This window comes from Acanthopagrus latus, chromosome 5 (genome assembly GCF_904848185.1).
Source record: "Acanthopagrus latus isolate v.2019 chromosome 5, fAcaLat1.1, whole genome shotgun sequence".
In the NCBI taxonomy this organism is placed as follows: Eukaryota; Metazoa; Chordata; class Actinopteri; order Spariformes; family Sparidae; genus Acanthopagrus; species Acanthopagrus latus.
Genome location: NC_051043.1, coordinates 1,491,132 through 1,510,466, shown reverse-complemented (window position 1 = coordinate 1,510,466; position 19,335 = coordinate 1,491,132). Strand labels below are relative to the sequence as shown.

At 39.8% G+C, this 19,335-nt stretch overlaps 1 protein-coding gene across 4 annotated transcripts in view; it reads right to left on the bottom strand.

Annotated features, from left to right (window-relative positions):
• Positions 1–6,496: 6,496 nt before the first annotated feature.
• mamdc2a (MAM domain containing 2a) overlaps positions 6,497–19,335 on the bottom strand; it is a 47,414-nt gene continuing 34,575 nt past the window's right edge. For 2 of the 4 annotated variants that reach the window (XM_037097948.1, XM_037097949.1), the window contains 9 exons: positions 19,017–19,110; positions 17,037–17,183; positions 13,963–14,228; positions 13,756–13,852; positions 11,564–11,710; positions 10,974–11,233; positions 9,724–9,808; positions 9,545–9,550; positions 6,497–6,852 (listed from right to left, as the gene is read on the bottom strand). In XM_037097948.1, coding sequence (XP_036953843.1) covers positions 6,788–6,852; positions 9,545–9,550; positions 9,724–9,808; positions 10,974–11,233; positions 11,564–11,710; positions 13,756–13,852; positions 13,963–14,228; positions 17,037–17,183; positions 19,017–19,110 — 1,167 coding nt within the window. In that variant the 3' untranslated portion in view covers positions 6,497–6,787. Of the gene's footprint in view, positions 6,853–9,454; positions 9,551–9,723; positions 9,809–10,973; positions 11,234–11,563; positions 11,711–13,755; positions 13,853–13,962; positions 14,229–17,036; positions 17,184–19,016; positions 19,111–19,335 lie in introns of those variants that run through there. The other 2 variants (XM_037097951.1, XM_037097952.1) reach the window with 2 other exon arrangements.

Sequence of the window (19,335 nt, the reverse complement as noted above, 5' to 3'; positions counted from 1 at the left end):
TCATTAAAATAAATCTCAGGTTTATTAATATAAATCTTAATTATTCACTGCTGAGAATAAACAATATTCAGATGAGTAAAATGAGTCCACAAGTCAAGAGGCTACTGGCTGGGGGCTAAACGAGGTCCTCCTGCTGCACTGCCACTGACGTTATCTCCAGACTGACTAACACAGCCAGCAGCAGCCTGACTCTGACTGCCTCTGCTATGTGAACATAGCTTAGCTAGCGGAGTTTTGATGCCTTGAACTATGTGCTGAGACCCAATTTGTACTTTTGCTGAAGTTTGGTGCTGTTCTGAGCATTATTTGTGACTTTTTGACGGCAGTTTCTTGCTAGAGGCATATACTGCAATGTATTTTTATCGTGCAGTCATTTCTGAGGTTGCTAAAACAATGCAAATTAGCAGTCTGCTAACTTGATCTCTCGAGGTGGGTCTTACTTGGTATCAGGGTGTGTTAAACCATGGATTAAACTTATACTGGAATATCCCTTTAAGTGTGAAAGAGAAATTTGGCTGTTGTTCATCCTAAGAACGTTATTGATGCTTGAAAAGGGCCAATAGAAATGATCTTTGGGCCACATGGGCTGCCCCAAGTAACCCTGGCTGCAGAACTGAGATCAGGGTGTAGGAGACACTACTGCTTGATAATAAGGGTAATTAATCACTGGCGATTAATCATACACTCGTGAATGGCGCACCACCTTTGTTGTTGAACTATTTTGAATAATCCGAAGGACATTATTCAAAACCCAACTGTACAAGTTTGGTTTGAACAGTTGGAATAAATTCCAAATCAGTTTATTCAGTCTCAGTATTCTGAAGCAGTGACTTCTTTGCACGTATCCATCGGTTCTCCACATTAAAATTAACTTCCAGACAAAGACAAACGCTTATATATGTTTATTAACTAAATAATTTGAGGTAAAATAAATGAAATGACAATTTTAGATGAACAACAACAGACAACAGAAAATGTAAAGACTGTAATTAGGAAAGTAATAAAGTTGTGTGACTGTCAACAGATGGTGAAGTTAAAGGGTAGGGTTTTATATATATTAAATATTACGGGAGTCATTTTTATTACTAATGAAACCCTAATCTCAATTCTCTTAAGTTCATAAGATAGAAGGAAGAACTTAGACAGAAATCAAAACTTTAGACCCCAACTCATTCTCACTCAGTAGCCAGAGGGAAGGCCGGTACTCTGCTGAGGAACTCTCGGTCCGAAGGCCCAGTGGGGTTTCCCCCTTGGAGCGCCGGGGGCAGAGTCGATCTCAACTGGGAGCACACAAAGTCTCTTTTGTTGGAGACTCCTTGCAAGGCTTCTGAAGCAAATAATGACTGCAGTGTTCTTCATCAAATGATCATAGTCTTGAAAAAGACTTTTTCTTTGTTGTTTCAAGTGGTGGTTCTCAAGTTCTGATTCTTACTAATTCAACTTCTTCTGGATCAGGCGGTGATACTTTAACGGTATATTAAAATCAAAAAGAAAATAATTTCATTCTATTAAAACTTGGATAAAGTAAAAGTGGTGGTTCAATTTGCATTTTTGGAGCTTGTTACAAAAAAAATGAAAGATTACTTAAAAATTAAAAAGAAAAAGAAATAAAGAAGAGAAGAGATAGAGGAGTGGGAGAAGTGAAGAGAAGAAATCAGGAGAAGAAGCAGGGGGAGAAGAGAGTAAAGGAGTGCAGAGAGTAAAGGAGTAGAGAGAAGAGAGAGCATGTTTCTCTGTTTTATGACCTGCAGCAGACGGACCAGAAGGGGATGGGGGCCGGCTGAGTGTCCCTCCTCCTGTGATCTGAGTTTAGGCTCACAAAAGTTTAATCTAACTAAACTATCGTATTTAATGTTCTGAAATCCTGTTTACCTTCCCAAAACTTCACCATGCTTACGAGTTGAATTTTTGTCTTTGTGAAAAGATGCAACATGATTATGATCACTTATCATTCAAAAAGAATTCAAACATGATTAAGGCATAAAACAATAAAGTATACAACATAAAAGAATAAAGTATACAATAAACAGTAGACACAGACTTACACATATTCCTTCTAGTTCTATCTTAACAAAACATATCAGACATTTTACTGGTAAATAAAACAAGTATTACACACAAAGAATAAGGATCTGTAAGTTTGTCCCCATCACCAAGGGGAGAGGCTGGTTTCTTCCAGACCTCAAACTCATTAAGTAATAAACTTCATTTGGGCTTGACAATTACAAGGGAAAGATCTATTGTATGTATCTTCTTAGGGTATTTGGGAATCTGCTAAAATTAAGAAGATGAAATTGTACTTTATTAGTTATTCAGAACGTATTGGAATTTGGATGAGGATAGAGACTGCAGTGGGATTGGAATGTCAGACCCAGGAACAACAACGGCCGTAATAAAAGTTTGACATGTGAGGTGGAAGAACACACAGATTAGGTTTCTCACCTAGCCTCCCCCCACTGGAGAATGTTGAGAGGGAGAGGGTTGTAGATCAGTAAGGCACATTAAATCACAACATCTGTGTTAGCAAAGAGTTCTCTTTTCTTCTGATGTAGAGAGAGAAGACTCTATCGTGCTTGACCTCATTTGACCTGAGGAAAAGGGGTCCATCTTCTGGATGGGGTGGGAAAACCAGATGTACTTAGTTGTTGTAAAATACTAAAAGAAGGTGATCTGTTTATAGCAAGAAAAACAACATCCTCCCACTCTGTGGGGAGGAGAAGATCTGCCAGGTCAAGAGGTTGGGGGGGGGGACTGGATCATGATGCTGGAAGAAGGGGCCAATTTGGGTCAAAGATAATCATGGCAGAACAGGACCACTTTAAGATGCAGAGACGAAGGGCTTGTGTTCCTACAAGGGAGTGGCACCATGTGGGCGGAGTTAAACTTTTAACTGTGCCCACACCCCCCACATTGAACCGCAGTACACTGATCGCAAAGTGACTTGTGTGGGCGGAGTAAAACGTTCATTTTGGCACCAAACCTGATCCTGATATAAATAATAATGAAAGGTGCCCCATACAAAAGCTTTTTATGTAATTATATGCCGAACCCAGAGGCGTAACATATCAGAGTTGATCAAACAATGGCACCTAATACATTTAACTAGATTATCAGCTCTCTCTGCGTATTTTAATTAAATCCAGCTAACAGGTGAATTTGGAATCGTATTTGTAACCTATACCTAGAAGAATATTTTTTTTACATCCCACAACAGATATTTATTTATTCATTAAAAAAACACACACACACAGAAAGGGCACTTTTTAAAGTGAAACTCTCGCCAAAAAGCAACCAAGGCTTTATTTGCAATTGAATATGAGTCAAACCTTCGTGTAAATGCTTAATTACGACAAAAGAGGCACAAGATTTACCATACTTTTGTTTTTGGGCAAGCTCATTTTCAATGGCAGATCTACAGGCACTTTTACGCTAGCATCAAAATTGCTATTTTTAAAATACTAAGAAGGCTCGACACAACATGACACTTTGCTTGTTGTATCACCAGCATCTCTACATATGAGCACGAGCATGAAGTGTACACTCAGGGAAAGTTCACACAAACAAGGAACCTGATGTAAGGGCCAAAGCAGCTCTAGGGCTTGTACACATAGATCTAGCAGGACCAATAGATCCACAGTCATCATTCACTGATGATTATTCAACTGCAGTGTCCATGTGCTTTCTAAAGAATAACGATAATGATAATGGTAATGATAATGATAATGATAATGATAATGATAATTATTATTATTATTATTATTATTATTATTATTATTATTATTATTATTTATTATTATTATTATTATTATTATTATTATTATTATTATTATTATTATTATTATTATATCATCACCCCTGCTCCACATGATGTTCTTGTTTTTTTTTTTTTCACCTGTGACTTCCATCTCAGCCATCAGTTTCGGACTGTTTTTCCCTAATCTCATTGCAAGACCTCATTAATCGTGGTCTGTTATTAATATGTCCCTACAATCTGGTTGTGTTCTCATTTTGAACAGGCTGTTGTTCATCTGCCTTTAAAGAAAGTAATATTGACTGATCACTTCCAAATAACTACAGGCCAATATCTAACCTGCCATTTTTATCAGAAATTCTTGAAAAAGTGGTTGCCAAACAGTTTACCAAAGACTGAATACAGGATCTTGAGACAGCTCTACTCAGAGTAACTAATGACACAATGGCGTCCTCATGACTGTTTGGTTTTGCTGGATCTTACCACAACCTTTTACACTGTGGATTACAGCATTTTTACTGAAAGACTTAAGCAATGGGTAGGTGTCTTTAGTGGCACCCTGGATTGGCTCTTCCTCTATCTGTCAGATGGGAGTTTTTCTATGTTTCTTCAATGTCCAATACTACTGCTTTGTGCTGTGGTGTGCCTCAGGCATCCTTCTTGGGTTGTATATTATTTGCATTGTACATGCTTCCCTTACGTGATGTTATTGGCAGTGTTACGACCCTAGAGGTCATAAATGTTTCTATTTGTGTTTTAATAACTTTTATCTGAGTGAGAGTATGTGTGCGTGTGATTGGTTGCAGGTGTGTTTGAGTGGTTGCAGGTTGCCCCATGGAGATGATTGGCTGCTGCCTTGGAACCAGAAGTTTAAAGGCTGGTTCCACCCTGTTCCTGGGGGCTCTCAACTGCTGTCCCAGACTGCCAACATGTGTGACTGTGTACCAGCTATGTATTCTTTTTTAAATAAAACTATATATAAAAACACTTTGCTGCTGGTGGTGTTTGGAGGATGGGAAGGGGGAGTCTCACTTTCACGTTGCGCCAGATTTTCCCCTAGGCCCTGGTCGCAATTGGCAAATTTAAAGACATTTCCTCAGATAAGACTGAGGTCCTTATCATTGGTTCAGACTGCCTGCTCTCTAAGGTCGCTCAATGTATTGGTTTGCTCACTGCACTGTCTGGTCTTAGAAAACTTGTGCTATTTTTGATCAGGCCAGGTATTTCGATAAACACATCACATCATTAACACTCATGTCTTATCCATCTGAGAAACATCGCCAAACTCAGATCTGTTTCACAGTCTGACCTACAAGTGATAGTTTATGCTTTTTTTCCATCCCCATCCCTTTTTACCTGTCCACCAAATTGTGAATTGATGTCTGTGATTAGTCCAGAATGTTGCAGCAACGCTGTTGATCAGGTCCAGCATGGCACACATCACGCCAATTTTATATTCTGTACATTGGCTTCCTGTAAATTATAAGATTCATTTTACGGTTCTTATCCGTATATACAGAGCCCTTTATTGTCAGGCTCCTGTGTATATTTCTGAGCTGCTCCATACCTTACATTCCAAGTAGGTCCTCTCATCAGGGCTTATTGGTTGTACCCTGCACTCGTCTGAAAATAAAAGGTAATCTTGGTTTGTGCAAAAGCCCTTGCAAGTGGTGGCTCCAAAACTGTCAGTAGCATTGTGTTATGCAGCTTGCATTAAAAAAAAACAAAACAAAAAAAAAAACTGAAAATGTATGTATTCAATTGATTTTTATTAATTATTACATTTTATTTTTCAAGCACTTTGTGACCTTGCTCTGTGAAAGGTGCAATATTAAATGAACTTCATAACAATTTACTTGTGTGTGCGGTGAGATGATTGGCTGCTGCCTTGGAACCAGAAGTTTAAAGGCTGGCTCCACCCTGTTCCTGGGGGCTCTCAACTGCTGTCCCAGACTGCCAACATGTGTGACTGTGTACCAGCTATGTATTCTTTTTTAAATAAAACTATATATAAAAACACTTTGCTGCTGGTGGTGTTTGGAGGATGGGAAGGAGGAGTCTCACTTTCACGTTGCGCTATATTAAATGAGCTTCATAACAATTTACTTGTGTGTGCGGTGTGTAACGTGACCTATAAAAGGAGAACAATGTGACTTAATGCAAGCCTCGCTCTGCTAACAGAGCAACAGTAGCTAACGTTAATTTAGAAATGGAGTGCACAGACAGCTGCACAGGTATTCAAATGTCATGGTGAGGTGATAATTACCATGCAACATATTTGAAATGTCTGTGAAATGATTCCAAATATAGCCCAATAATTACATCAGAATGTACTGAAAATTACTCCAACTTGAATTAATAATAATATTCTGTCTAACAGATTTCCAGGAAACTTACAACTGGTTTCTACTTACCTTCATTTGATCATACCATTTTAAGTTTAAACTGCTTTCTGACTAACTTCCTGAGGTACACAATATTATCATGTCATAATATTGGGGTCATTTTCAATATATTTTGGAATAATTATTGTGTTCATTTGAAGATGATTAAAAACATTGTATGCCATTTGTAACTATTTAATTACCTTAATTACCATGAAACAAAAACAAAACAGAAAAGAAAATGTAATAGAAAATGAAGGTGAATGTTAATATTATTACTCAAACCAAATATGGTTACTGTGTTCCCGTTTAGGTGAACATGCCCATGGTTTTCATACAAATAATGACGAATGACAAGCTGTAGTTGGGAATTATTCTTCAAGTGGCAATGGTGAATTAAGTTTATTGTCTAACATGGATGCTCCAGAAACACTCATGACAGGTTCATGCACTGTAGAGTCCAGAGTTTACAGAATGGTGAAATAATCCAGAAAATCTGAATCAGGCCAGTAGAGAAGCTACCTCTGAACCACTGCCCTAATATCTGATGCCCTCAGGAAATTTATCAAAATGGCAATCCAGTTTGGTTATCAGACTGAACAGGAAAGCATATGCACAGTTGAGTACTCATATTTTAATATCCTATATGATGCTAATGTGTCACAGCATGGATCCAACCTCTAGGGAAGGTTTCCAGCACCTCACTGAATCCAAGCCCTAAAAAGACACACACATGTACAAATGACACAGGATTCCAAAATCTATATGTGCTTTGATCAGGTCAGATCATGGTGAAATTATTAATTATTTAAAATCTGATTAAAAAATAATAATAACAATAAACAACCTTCATTATATTCTGAGATGAGATGTGTCAGAAATATCAGCAGAAGCGTATGTATTGGTATTCAAACATGAAACCTGTCCATAGTGAAGCATCTCCATCTCTTAAAGCAAAATTCAAACATCTCATACAAGAAACAAATATATACAGAGCTAATGAACAAACAGTGCAATGGTGAAAGCCTAAGTTAAAGAATTATTACAAACACAGGGTTTCAAGGTCTCAAGGTCTTATTTCTTAAAGGGAAATTCTAGTATTTTTAAACCCTATATTGATGTTTTTTGTGTATAAATAACCCATACTGACCAAATGTTTTGGAATCAGTCCAGTGGGTTGCCAAAGCTGGCGACCACGATACTGCTGCAATGTAATGGTTTGGGGCAGCTCCGTCTGTCAAAGTTCTGTCCGCTAAAATGCATGTTTTTGCCACTGACAGGCTGATGAGCTATTCAGAGTGTCGACAATAAGGAAATAATTCTTACAGAGAGAGACCTTTTTGTTAAATAATATGCTTCTTTTTGTAACCAGAAACAAAAATCGCACAAGATGTGAGATGTTGCAGGAGGATGACTAGAAACGATTATGTTTGCCACTTATGTTTAGCTCATTCGTGTTTTCTCTTTCATGTTGCCTCCCATGGGGCAGGGTCGCAACAATGATGGCGGAGCTTGAGAGAGGGCTTGAGAGAGGAGTTTGAAGTTTACCCAGAGCAACCAGCAGGAATCATTTCCACAGACATGGCTGATTGTTTCACTGATTTTGAGGTAACTACTGTAACCACTCACTTTGAGATTTCAGGGTGAGACTTGAATGAGACTTGTGTTTCTGGTTACAACAAGGATCATATGATTTAACAAGGTCTCTCTGTGGTAATCATGTCCGTAACATTCTCAGACAATCAAAGTAACAACCTTGGCCTGTTGCTGGCAAAAAGAAGCACTTTTCGAACACAGCTATACTGGACGGAATTGCCCCAAGGGATTATTCTGCAGTCGTTGGAGTCATGTCATTGAAAGCACTTACAATTCAACTAGATGGCAAGGCTGATTTGACAAATTATTTCATGTGGCTCTTTCTTGAGTGACCTATTGCAACATGGGGAAAAAATATGTGTTAATGGTGCAGATGAATGTAGTCCATAAGGAAGTTCAAAATTGTGAAAAAAAGACTGCAGTGGATTGGGATTATTATTAAATAGACTGTCACATGAGTTATTTGGCTAAACTGCTCCCCCATATTGTAGATTTTTAATGTTTTCATGGTGTTGTGTCCGTGTGTGCTTTGGGTATTTTGTTTCCTCCCAAACAAACTACTAGCCAAGGCCCAGCGCCACTGTGCACCAAAGTGCTCAAATGTTTCTTTCACCCTTTTTTTTTATTGCATGACAGTTTTCCAGTCCTGAGCTAAAAAGTTATCTGCCTGACATTTACATTGTTTTTATGTGTCCCTCTTGGGAAGGAATCAACTCATCAAACATCCAATCCATGAATTTCTGCCTGGAAATCAAGTGTGCCGTCAAGGATAGGTCTGCAATGTTCTATATTTCTCATCCTGTGAAAAGATCTCCTTAAAAACGAGCAATGTGTATCCAACACCTGACACATCTTTTCTTCTCTTTGCCATAGAACTCCACTGTTGTCCCAAAACATCAATGAGCCACAGTGTTTTTAAAGGGAATCAGAAGGTACACAGAGATAGACTAACACACTGTTGGACTTGGTCTTTTCATGGGATTTGTCCTTTAATACCTGTCCTTGGCTGTCATAAAATCCTGAGCTATTGTACCCTTTTTTCTGACATTGCAGGTTTAGTATCGTAGTCACTGTAAGCTGTCAGGTCTAGTCTTGTGTAGTAGTACAGTTGCTGGTGCTGCAAAGAGAAACAGGCCTTTATTTGAGACAGTCACTAAGAAAACAACCTTTTTAAAATGTTCTCCCTAGTATGTGCACTTACAACCTTGTCGTATAGTAACACTCTTAAGATGTAAGTGACTATCAGGCTTTAGAGGAATAATCTTATAGATCGTGTTCCTTTCAGGAGTCAGTCTTCCCAAAGAGGCATTTGTGTGCATTGCTATATAACTGTACCTCACCAACCCAAGCTGTAAATGAATATGACTGAAAAAGCTACTTTTCTAGATCTTAACAGTCTATCTATACATTTTTGTACAACTTGTTGTGCAAAAGGTCGACAGGGCTTAACACAAACACTGTGTAAAAAGAATGAGGTGTGACTGTTGTGAGATGTAACTGGATAATAATTTCCATATAAAATTTCTGTAATACAACTCCATTATTTTGCACTATGACAGATTAAAGAAGGATTAAAGCCTGTGAAATGAAGAAGGACAGCAGCACAGTATGGTGGAGGTCCTGCCAGCAACATTAGCATTGCTTTACAACTTTGTAAATTGTCTTGGTCAATTATTCACATTCATACTTCTGAAAGCCTCCCAGCCCAACTCTGAACAACTACCAAGCATTTATACAGAGAGATTCTTTGGCCTGGTTCAGTTCTCAATCTCATTGAAATACTCAGAGAAACCAGAGTATGGAGTGATGTCACCAGGATCTGAGGAAGAGGACAAGACAACACAGTGATTAGAATTTCACGCATAAAACAATGTATATAGAATTGCTTAAACACTGACATTATACACATATCTAAATCATTACAAATAACAATAATTAGGATTTTCTGTTTGTTAACAATGTATATGTTTAAGGGAGAGGTTATATACTAACCTTCACATGGTCCCCTTTTAAAACTGATGTCATCAATAGCAATATCACTTCGTAGTGATGGGCCTCGGATGGCCTCAAATATAATCTGCAGGAAACACAAAGTATGAGACTATGTTAAGCAAAACGATGTGAAATTGCATACACACTGTATCAAGCAGTTAAACTTGAGAAATGATGAACATTTGCATATTTTTATATTCATATTCTGGATCCATCCATCCATCCATCCATCCATCCATCCATCCATTTTCTTCCGCTTATCCGGGGCCGGGTCGCGGGGGCAGCTGCCTGAGCAGGGACACCCAGACTTCCCTCACCCCGGACACTTCCCCTAGCTCCTCCGGGAGGATCCCAAGGCGTTCCCAGGCCAGCCAAGCGAGATAGTCACTCCAGCGTGTCCTGGGTCTTCCTCAGGGTCTCCTCCCAGTGGGGCATGCCAGGAACACCTCCCGAGGAAGGCGTCCAGGGGGCATCTGATATAGATGTCCGAGCCACCTCAGCTGGCTCCTCTCGATGTGGAGGAGCAGTGGCTCTGCTCTGAGCTCCTCCCGGGTGACAGAGCTCCTCACCCTATCTCTAAGGGAGCACCCCGCCACCCTGCGGAGGAAACTCATTTCGGCCGCTTGTATCCGGGATCTTATTCTTTCAGTCATAGGCCTTGGGAGACCCTACCAGGGGCATTAAGCCCCAGACAACATAGCTCCTAGGATCATTTCAAACCCCTCCACCACGATAAGGTGGCGGTTCAGTGGAGGAGCCTATTAAGGATTTAATAGCTAAATGGACGCAGGATCCAACCATACGAATGCCATGGCCTCCCGTCAGGCCTCCCTCCAAAACACAAATATGCGAGGCCTGACTACACAGTCAGTAACTTATGAAACTCTCACTGGTCAACATCTGTATGAACAGCTAGTTCATTACATTCAACAAGCTTTTTTTAGTCTGGTCTAATACATAAATAAAAAACAACTCTTATGAATTCCTCAGTCATATGAACACAAGCAAATTAGCCATCATAAACATACCTCAGTCCCATAAGGCCAGCTGGAGCAACACTTACTTCATCCTGCTATTTACTATTGAGTTTGCTTTCAATGATGCAGATGTATATGTAAAAGATGTGTGGAGAAAAGTTAAGCTACCAGCAGTTGTTTAGTGTTTTATGGTGTTAGCCATAACACCATAAAGCCTACTGAGTGTAATCTACACACTGTAATGTGTAGACTATAATTTACACACTCACGTACCTGGTGTCGGACATCACACTTGTAGTCCACCATCGCCCTCATCCAGCTGATGCTCTGCTCACCTCGCCGCCGCCACAGCATCGTGTTGCGCTCTCTGCTGCCAGGATGCAGGAGCACACTCAGTATCCCGGTGCCAGATCCATACATGTGGTAGTAGAAGATCAAACACTGAGGGGACGAGGAACCCCGCAGGTCTGAGGTCAGCAGCCGAGCTTTGTGACCCGGACGCATGAGCGACCCTTCGATGTAAATGAAGTAGCCTGGAGGGGGCACACAGCAGACAAAACAATGATTGACACAGTGCAGAACTGTTGATACCAGTGGAGACAGCTGTACAAAAGACAAAACACAAAGGAGAACAGAATACTTTGTGAAGGAAAACAATTTGAACAGAGACATGTTCAACCGCTCCAGGACTCAGACATCTTCAACAGTATACACACACACACACACACACACACACACACACACACACACACACACACACACACACACACACCACACACAAACACACAGGGTTCCTTTGAGCCATGGTGTGGGAGTATGAACTCTGAATGGATTAATAAAGCAATGAATAAGAAATTACTCACCCACCCCAGTAGTGTGGTCTCCTCTTGGTCCTGTATAGGAGGTGGGAGTGTGTCCTTGGACTCGCAGCCAGTCTGCCTTGTCTTCCTTCTTATCCTGGATGTAGCCACACATTCCACTTTCAAAGTTGCACTGGCCTGGGAGGGAGCCTGTGGTGAAAACATGCACTGTCAATTCCTAAAATGGACAAGGACACTCGGGGCTACATTTGGAGCAGTTTTCATTCAAACTAAAGCATCACTCTTGGAGAGGAGAGCCTAGTAGGCACAGGTCAGGGGTGGGATTTCTATGGGATCACAATGTTCAAAGAAGAGGAAATAACACAGTGATCTTGTTCCAAAACATGTACTTGGCCACAGTTCATCCTTATAGCTTATTTGGTTATAATATTACCATCTTGAGGTTGAATTTCAGAAATGTATATGAAATAAAAATGAGATGGACAAGTTCTGAGAGAGACCAGGACAGGGCGGTTGATCCAGCAGCTCAGCGTGCAGAAGGTTGATGGGGAGATGCCACTACACTGCCATTAATTGAAAAAATGTTGCTAGATTATAGGTTACAAGGTTACAAGCCCTTGAGGTTTAAAGTCAGGATGCTTCCTATGGCTCCTCTGTAAAAGATGACCAGCGTCTTGCTCTGGACTGTAGCTTTCCTAAGTTTCCATAGAAAGTAGCGCCTTTTATTGTAATTTTTTTCTAACCAGCATGGTGATGCATGATGACTGAGATTTTCAGTGATGGTAATTCCAAGGAACCTAGAACTGCTGACCTGCTCCACCTCAGCTTCACTAGTATAGACAGGTGTGTGTGTCTTTGCCTCCTCCTTTCTAAAATCAACAAGCAGCTCCTTGGTTTTGATGACATTGAGCAGCAGACTGTTCTCTGTGCACCAGTGGCATCAGTAGGCCTATTTTAGAGGGGCTGCAAGGTAGAGAGAGCCCCTTCAGTGTGTCGTTATCCAGTCCATTCCACTGGTTCGTATAGAGAACGCCCACATCACTGAAAATCCAGTCCACGTTTTCGATCTTGCTTGCACTGGGTACCTGCAGCATGAGTACCTTGAAGCACACAGAGCGACTAGAACAGCATGAGGAGAGGAATGTGATGAAGAAGAATGGATATAAGGAAGTTTTTCAAAAAAGTAAGTATTCATCACTGCTGGCACTAACAGTTAGTGAGCTCCAGCCCCCAGCTAACAGCAGAAAGTCCCATGCAAGTAATGAACCAAGTGCTCCTGTTTGACAGATAAAAACCTAGCTTGCACACTATAGACGATCTCTGCGCACGTCTCACCTTTGTTGTTTCGCAGTCAAAAGTCACATTCCAGCTCTAAAAGAACGCTGGTACTTAGCTAGCTAGTTAGTCTGAACTGCATTGTGAAGGTCCAGGTTGTTTATAGAGTCAAGTGTGCACTCTTTTTACCATATACTATCTTTTGGTGAATTCCTTCAGGAGCCTCAGCTGTGTTTCTCACTTGACGCAGGAATACACATTGTGAAACAGGAGCTGAGCTCATTCATGTATGATTATCATCCGTGGATAATAATAAATAATAATAATAATAATAATAATAATAATAATAATAATAATAATAATAATAATAATAATCACTCCACCAGCCCTACTGACCTGTAGGAGTCAGGGCAGAGGAGCACAGGGAGTGAGAGGGAGAGACTTCTACTGGAAAAGGTGAGTCTAAAGGATTTCACAGGATAGAGTCATTTGTGATGCAGACAGTCTTGGAATTTTATGGAACTCAGTATGAATGAAATATGAAACATTTCAGTCAATGTGCACCATATAAGACTTATCTAACTTGAGCTTTTATTGAGGAGAGTAATGATTAGAAAGTGGAGGAAGCCAAAATATATATATAAAAGCTAAATTAGCCTGATCCAAATATTTTCAAGAGTATCTTAATATAACTTCAAGTAATTAAGTAATATCTTTCAGGGCTTGAAATTACAACCATTTTAGTTGTGTATGTGCCCAAAATGTAATCTGTGTGACTTCAAAATATTTGGGAGCAAACAGTTATTGTGTTGTGAGGCTCACAATTCCATTCCGGTAGTAGATTTTCTTGTGTTGACCTGGCCTAAGAAAACAATACAGTAATACAGAAGTTCAAGGGTCTCCTGGCTTATTTCGGACATCACCAATAGTTGTGGGTGCATTTCTTAGTGAGTTTTTACCTGCTGTGATTTGACAGTCTCCCAGCCTCACAGTGATGTCATCGATAGCTACTAGGCCACAATCCCAGAAGTTCCTACATATACTGGCAAACACTAACTGGGAAACACAGACAAATCCACAAATCCATTGGCTTGAATTTCAGTTCTTCAATTCAGGTCATTCAAAAACATCAACCTTCACATAGATCATCCATCAGTGCATTATACCTTGGAAAGCATGGGCTTCATGTAGGTGATCTCCACCTCAGTCCACACAGCCCTGGAAGTGTCAGCCAGGCTCCACACCTTCTCCTGGGCCACATTGTTCTCATCATATATGTAAAGAACCAGAGCATTGTCTACTTTCCTAAATCCATGAAGCAGGTAGTAGAACCTCACACAGTATTTGTAGTTCCCTGGTAAAAAAGGACCATGAAGCCTACCCATATAACCAGGCTTTGAGGTAAAAGGAGTGTTTGCCAGGAGGAAAGCACCTAGGAATGATCAGACAAAGAACATAATTCAAAACAAGTGTGGTAACGTTAGTTCAACAAGACATTACAAGCAGACTTTTCCTCAAAAAATATATTTAAAAAAAGAAATGAATCCTCCTCAGTCATCACTCAACACCCACTACATGTATCTCTATCTGCAGAGAAACTGAACTCTCACTGTATTCTTTTTTCTTTGAATTTCACTGTGTTTAGGATATTTCTGGGGGTCAACCTTTGGACAGTAGGTATAAAGCTACTAGCCAATAACAGCGTGTGGTCTGACTCTGTAGAAAACATAGTTATAACCCAATTCCCACAAATGCATCCATGTTTCTGTCATGCGTATGTTCCTTGCTTATAATTCCCTGCCACGGAGAATTCGTGGAGAGGCACGAGAAAACTGTGGGAGGAGAGAGGAAACAAGGAAATATGTTTTAAGAGAACTGAGAGGTCCTGTCCTCTGAAGCACCACATGATGCAAAGTCGTTTTTCTGATGACAGCTGTAACAGCTGTAGAGACTTCAAATAAATGTGTCTGAACAAAGCCTGTTGCCAAAAATGGATAACATTACTGAATTTATTTTTTTTTTTAAATAATAGCACAGAACTAAAAATTGCTGAAATTTAAATAATAAATGAAGTTACATTGAGGTGTGTAAGACATTAAAATATGCATATAAATTTAAATTTAAAAACAAGTAAGAATACACCAAGAAACACAACATTAAAACAAGTTAAGAAAAAGGGAAGTAGGCTGAAATAGAAAAGGTTTAAAATAATAAAAATTAAAAAAAAAAAATTAAAAAAAAAAAAAAAAAAAAAAAAAAAAAATATATATATATAAATATAAATATATATATATATATATATATATATATATATATATATATATATATATATATATACATACATAAATCATCTGATATGAGACATTTTCAAAACAAGAGAATGATTTAACTTCATGTGATTTAATAGACTGTGTATAGAGAGCTCTGACAAGATCTGCGGCTGTCTGTGATGGTGACCCTGCTGGAAAAACCAGCATAAACCAGCATAGACCAGCATATGTTTTGGTGTTATGTTTTGGTGCTGGTATGCTGGTGACCAGCATCCCATGCATGGGATGTGTCAACGACTTATTTCATATTGCAGAGTATGGGGAGGAGTGAATTTGGCTGTGAAAATCCAATACAGGGCACAAAGTCAGTGAGGTTGTCACAGAACACGTTTAATAAACAAGTTTATTGAATACAAGCTTCAAACCTGCAAGATTTTGGGCTCATTTGAGGGCACCCGAAACAAACTGTAAATACTGCAGTAAATATACAAAAATATAAATGCAACACTTTGTTGCTCCCATTTCTCTCAGTTTAAGTAAACAATTTTATAAAGTTTTTTTTTTTTTTTGTATGTCACCAGCATCCCATGCTACTGGCCAGGTTCATCAGCAACATCACCAGCAAGACTATGCTGGTAGGCCATCATAATTAATGGGACCTTGCTGGTGGACCAGCTTCATCATGCTGGTCCACCAGCTAAACCAGTATCAAACCAGCACTAACCAGCATAGACCAGCATGGAAATCGTGCTGGTCTATGCTATTTTTTCAGCAGGGAACTGGGACTTGGATATACTGAAAAGATCTAAGTAAAATGGTGTAATGTCTAAGAAATGGCCAGAATTCAATGGAAGCCCCAAAACTACTGAGGGCAGCATCATCGCTTACTGCTGCTCACTTTACACTTTGTTGTATCTATCTTTGGCTGTTCAAAGATAAGCTGCTGCTGATAGCACATAGCTTAGTTAGCTGTGGGGCTAAATTGCACTTATGGTCACAGTATAACACCAAGTCAGTTAAACTTCCGGGGTATCAATTTTTCCATTTAGGAAGCACAAGTGGTTGTGAATCAGTCTCACCTGCTTTAGTATAAATGAAAGTGACACCAGGTGCAATGGAGAGGCAGAACGTAGACAACTCCCAATAAAGGAATGGTTTTACATGTGGTGGCCTCAGACAGGTGCTCTCTCCTTATCCTTCCTGACTGATTCTTTGCTAGTTTTCTGTTCTGATATTGCAGATGTCTGCTCCTTCATGCGAGGAGGAACAGGAGGAGCACTGCCAGAGCCCTACATAATGACCTCCAGCAGGCTGCTGGGGTGCATGTTTCTGACTGTCAGAAACGGACTGCATGAGGGCCTGAAGTGGTTTGGCCAGACCTGTGCTCACAGCCCAGTATCATGCAGTTTGATTGGCATATGCAAGGGAACACTGGAATTGGCAGTTCTGCCATTTGCCCTGATAATGAATAATGCTTTCGTTGAGATTAGACGTGTGAGTGAAGTGTTCCCTTAATATTTTTAGCAGTGTATTACTAGCTGAGGGAGTCTGCCTGCACTGCAACCTCAGCTAACATCAACAGTGCTGTTTCTTCCCACTCTGTTGATAATGTAAGTTCATTTTCTTAATGTTTTAGAAGGACAGTGTTATGTGTTCACACTTATTTCTACTTGAGTATTTGTTTCAACAGTACTTTAATTTGAGTATAGTTTTTGGCTACTTCATCATTCTCCACTTATTGTCTCTCTGTATCTAAATTATGTGACAGTTATCAATAAGAGAGCTTATTGAACAGGAGAGACAAAATGCCTTACAAAGAAATCTTTCATTGTATCACACACACACACATACACACGCATGCACGCATGCACACACACACACACACACACACACACCAAACATTTAAATAATCCAGTAATCTACCTCAGAGCAGAGTCGGCTGTTGGAATCTGTGGTGCAATGTGACTCACCTGTTCCTGTGGTATGGTCTCCGGTCCTGTAGGCATTGGGCTTGACTGAAACTCTGTTCCACACTGTACTCTCTGCTCTCTCCTGATAGTACAAACAAAGCCCATTCTCAAAGTCACAGTTGGCTATAGAAGGGTCAAAGGTCGGCTCTGAAACACAAAACCCAGCATCTCCAAATGTGAATATTGTACATTGTTCAACTGAAATAGGAACGGTGTATTGTGGTTAGACTACCAGATCAAAAGGGTATTGTGCTATAATATCTTCCACAGTTTTAACACCATATTTACACATAAACATGCACAGAGAAATTCATTTTCATGTTTAGAGGAAGTCATATGTAGCAGTTTGCACAACTGTCATTAGTTCTGGGAGTCAAATATTCACAACATTATCTTTGTGACCTATTTGCTGTGCTAACAGGAGTGTGGTGAGTAGGGCACTGTCAATTTTATTGTGTTCAGTGCAGAGATTTGGAGTGTGTTACAGGACCAGTGTGTAGGATTTAGTGGCATCTAACCATGTGTTAATAGATTGCAGACAATAAAACATCATCACCCTCACCCATAATGGCTGTGGACAGACACAACACAATGGTTTGGTTTGTGGAGGAGGACCTGCCCCCTCCATAGATATAAAGGCTCATTCCAGGGTAACAACACGCAACAATTGTTAGTTTCAGTTGAGTACACATTAATGAAAAACATTTCTAGTCCTGTGGTGAACTGGCAACATGTCCAGGGTGCTTTCTGATTTACAGGCATACGGTAATTGCTGTGAATAATGGGTCTTGTGCTGCTGTAGTATCTACATTAATGTGACAACATTCAGTTCAGAGACCAGTGGTATTGGAAGTGTGTACACATCTGACCTACACATATTGTCATCCTGACTTTTGCAGAAATGTAAAGTCGACTTGCAAAAGTACCATCACAGTTAGGACTTTGTGTTGTGTCAAACATGTTTACACACAGACTTGGAAACTTTAGTCCATCAAGCAATTTTTGGTTACAGGTTCAATTTTCACATCCATCAAAAGCCTTTCGAGGGTTGTATGAAAATTTAGAGCCATTTAAAAAAGGAAAATACAAACGAATCACAACAGAAGGCCTGTCATGATCTCGTCTGAATATCTGCAGATCCCGGTGAATCTACAGCACACATTCATGACTTGATGTGATTTGACTCAGTGTGCGTAATGTTTTTTTTTTTTTATCAGATGGCAAATAGTTAAATGACAGGTTAAAAAACACATACAATAAACAGACTTGGTGTGCAAAGGCCTCTATTCCAATAAGAGGAGCATTTTTGAGCTGAATGACCTCATGAAGCACAAAGGCCTGTAAGACATACTCAAACCTTTTTAGTCCCTCAGCCTAAACCCACTTAAGCTTATCTAAACCTCACAGTTAGTTTAACACTGTGAGAGTTAACATAACAACCACTCTACTGTATGTTGGGCCCAAACAACTTGCTCTTTTCTCTCTCCTGTCATTTTTTCTTTCCCCTTTTGTCCTCCCTCTTCCTTTGTCCCTGGCCCTGCTTTTTATTGCATTTTTCTTAAATTCCTTCAGCTCTCCTCCTCATCCTCTAGTTTCCTCTTCTATCTTGTTTTCTCACTCTTCTTTTTCTGTTTAAAAATCTCTGCATGTTTCCTTTGTCATCTTTGTTCTATCCTGGAGTCTTTAGTGACAAGTGTCTTTGCTCTCCTTCAAGTGCCACCCAGAAAGATTGCAATTGTTGATGACTGCTGTGAGCTTACACTTCTTTAGTGTAATATCAATAACGGCATAGATAGCATATACTCCTCCATAAACTGAACATTTTTTCTTTGCAAGGTGTAATTTAAATATCAGCTTCTAGTGGCAACAAGCGCAACTTCAGACTTTGAGTCCAGCATATTTAACAGAGCCAGGACTGAGATACAGAACAGTCTGTGCCTGTGGTTAACCTTAAGCTCAGATCCACATTACTCTTCCAACCTGTGTCTGTGTGGCAGAACTCAGGGGAAAAGGAGATGTCATCGATCGCCACATATCCACCTCTGGCACTGTTGAATGCCACCTCAAACACCACCTGGTAACACACAGAGACATAAACAGCCACCATTAACAGATGGCTAATGAAGAGTATATAGCTTAGGCCTACTAATCCTGAGAATATGGGAAAAGGCATCTTGTGAGAGTATGACATATATACGGATAGATGAGACAGCTGTGGAAGCTAGACAGTGACATCAGTGCAAATTTAAGAACATGGAATAGTCAGCTAAGCGCTGCTTGATGGAAAAGCTCTGTATGA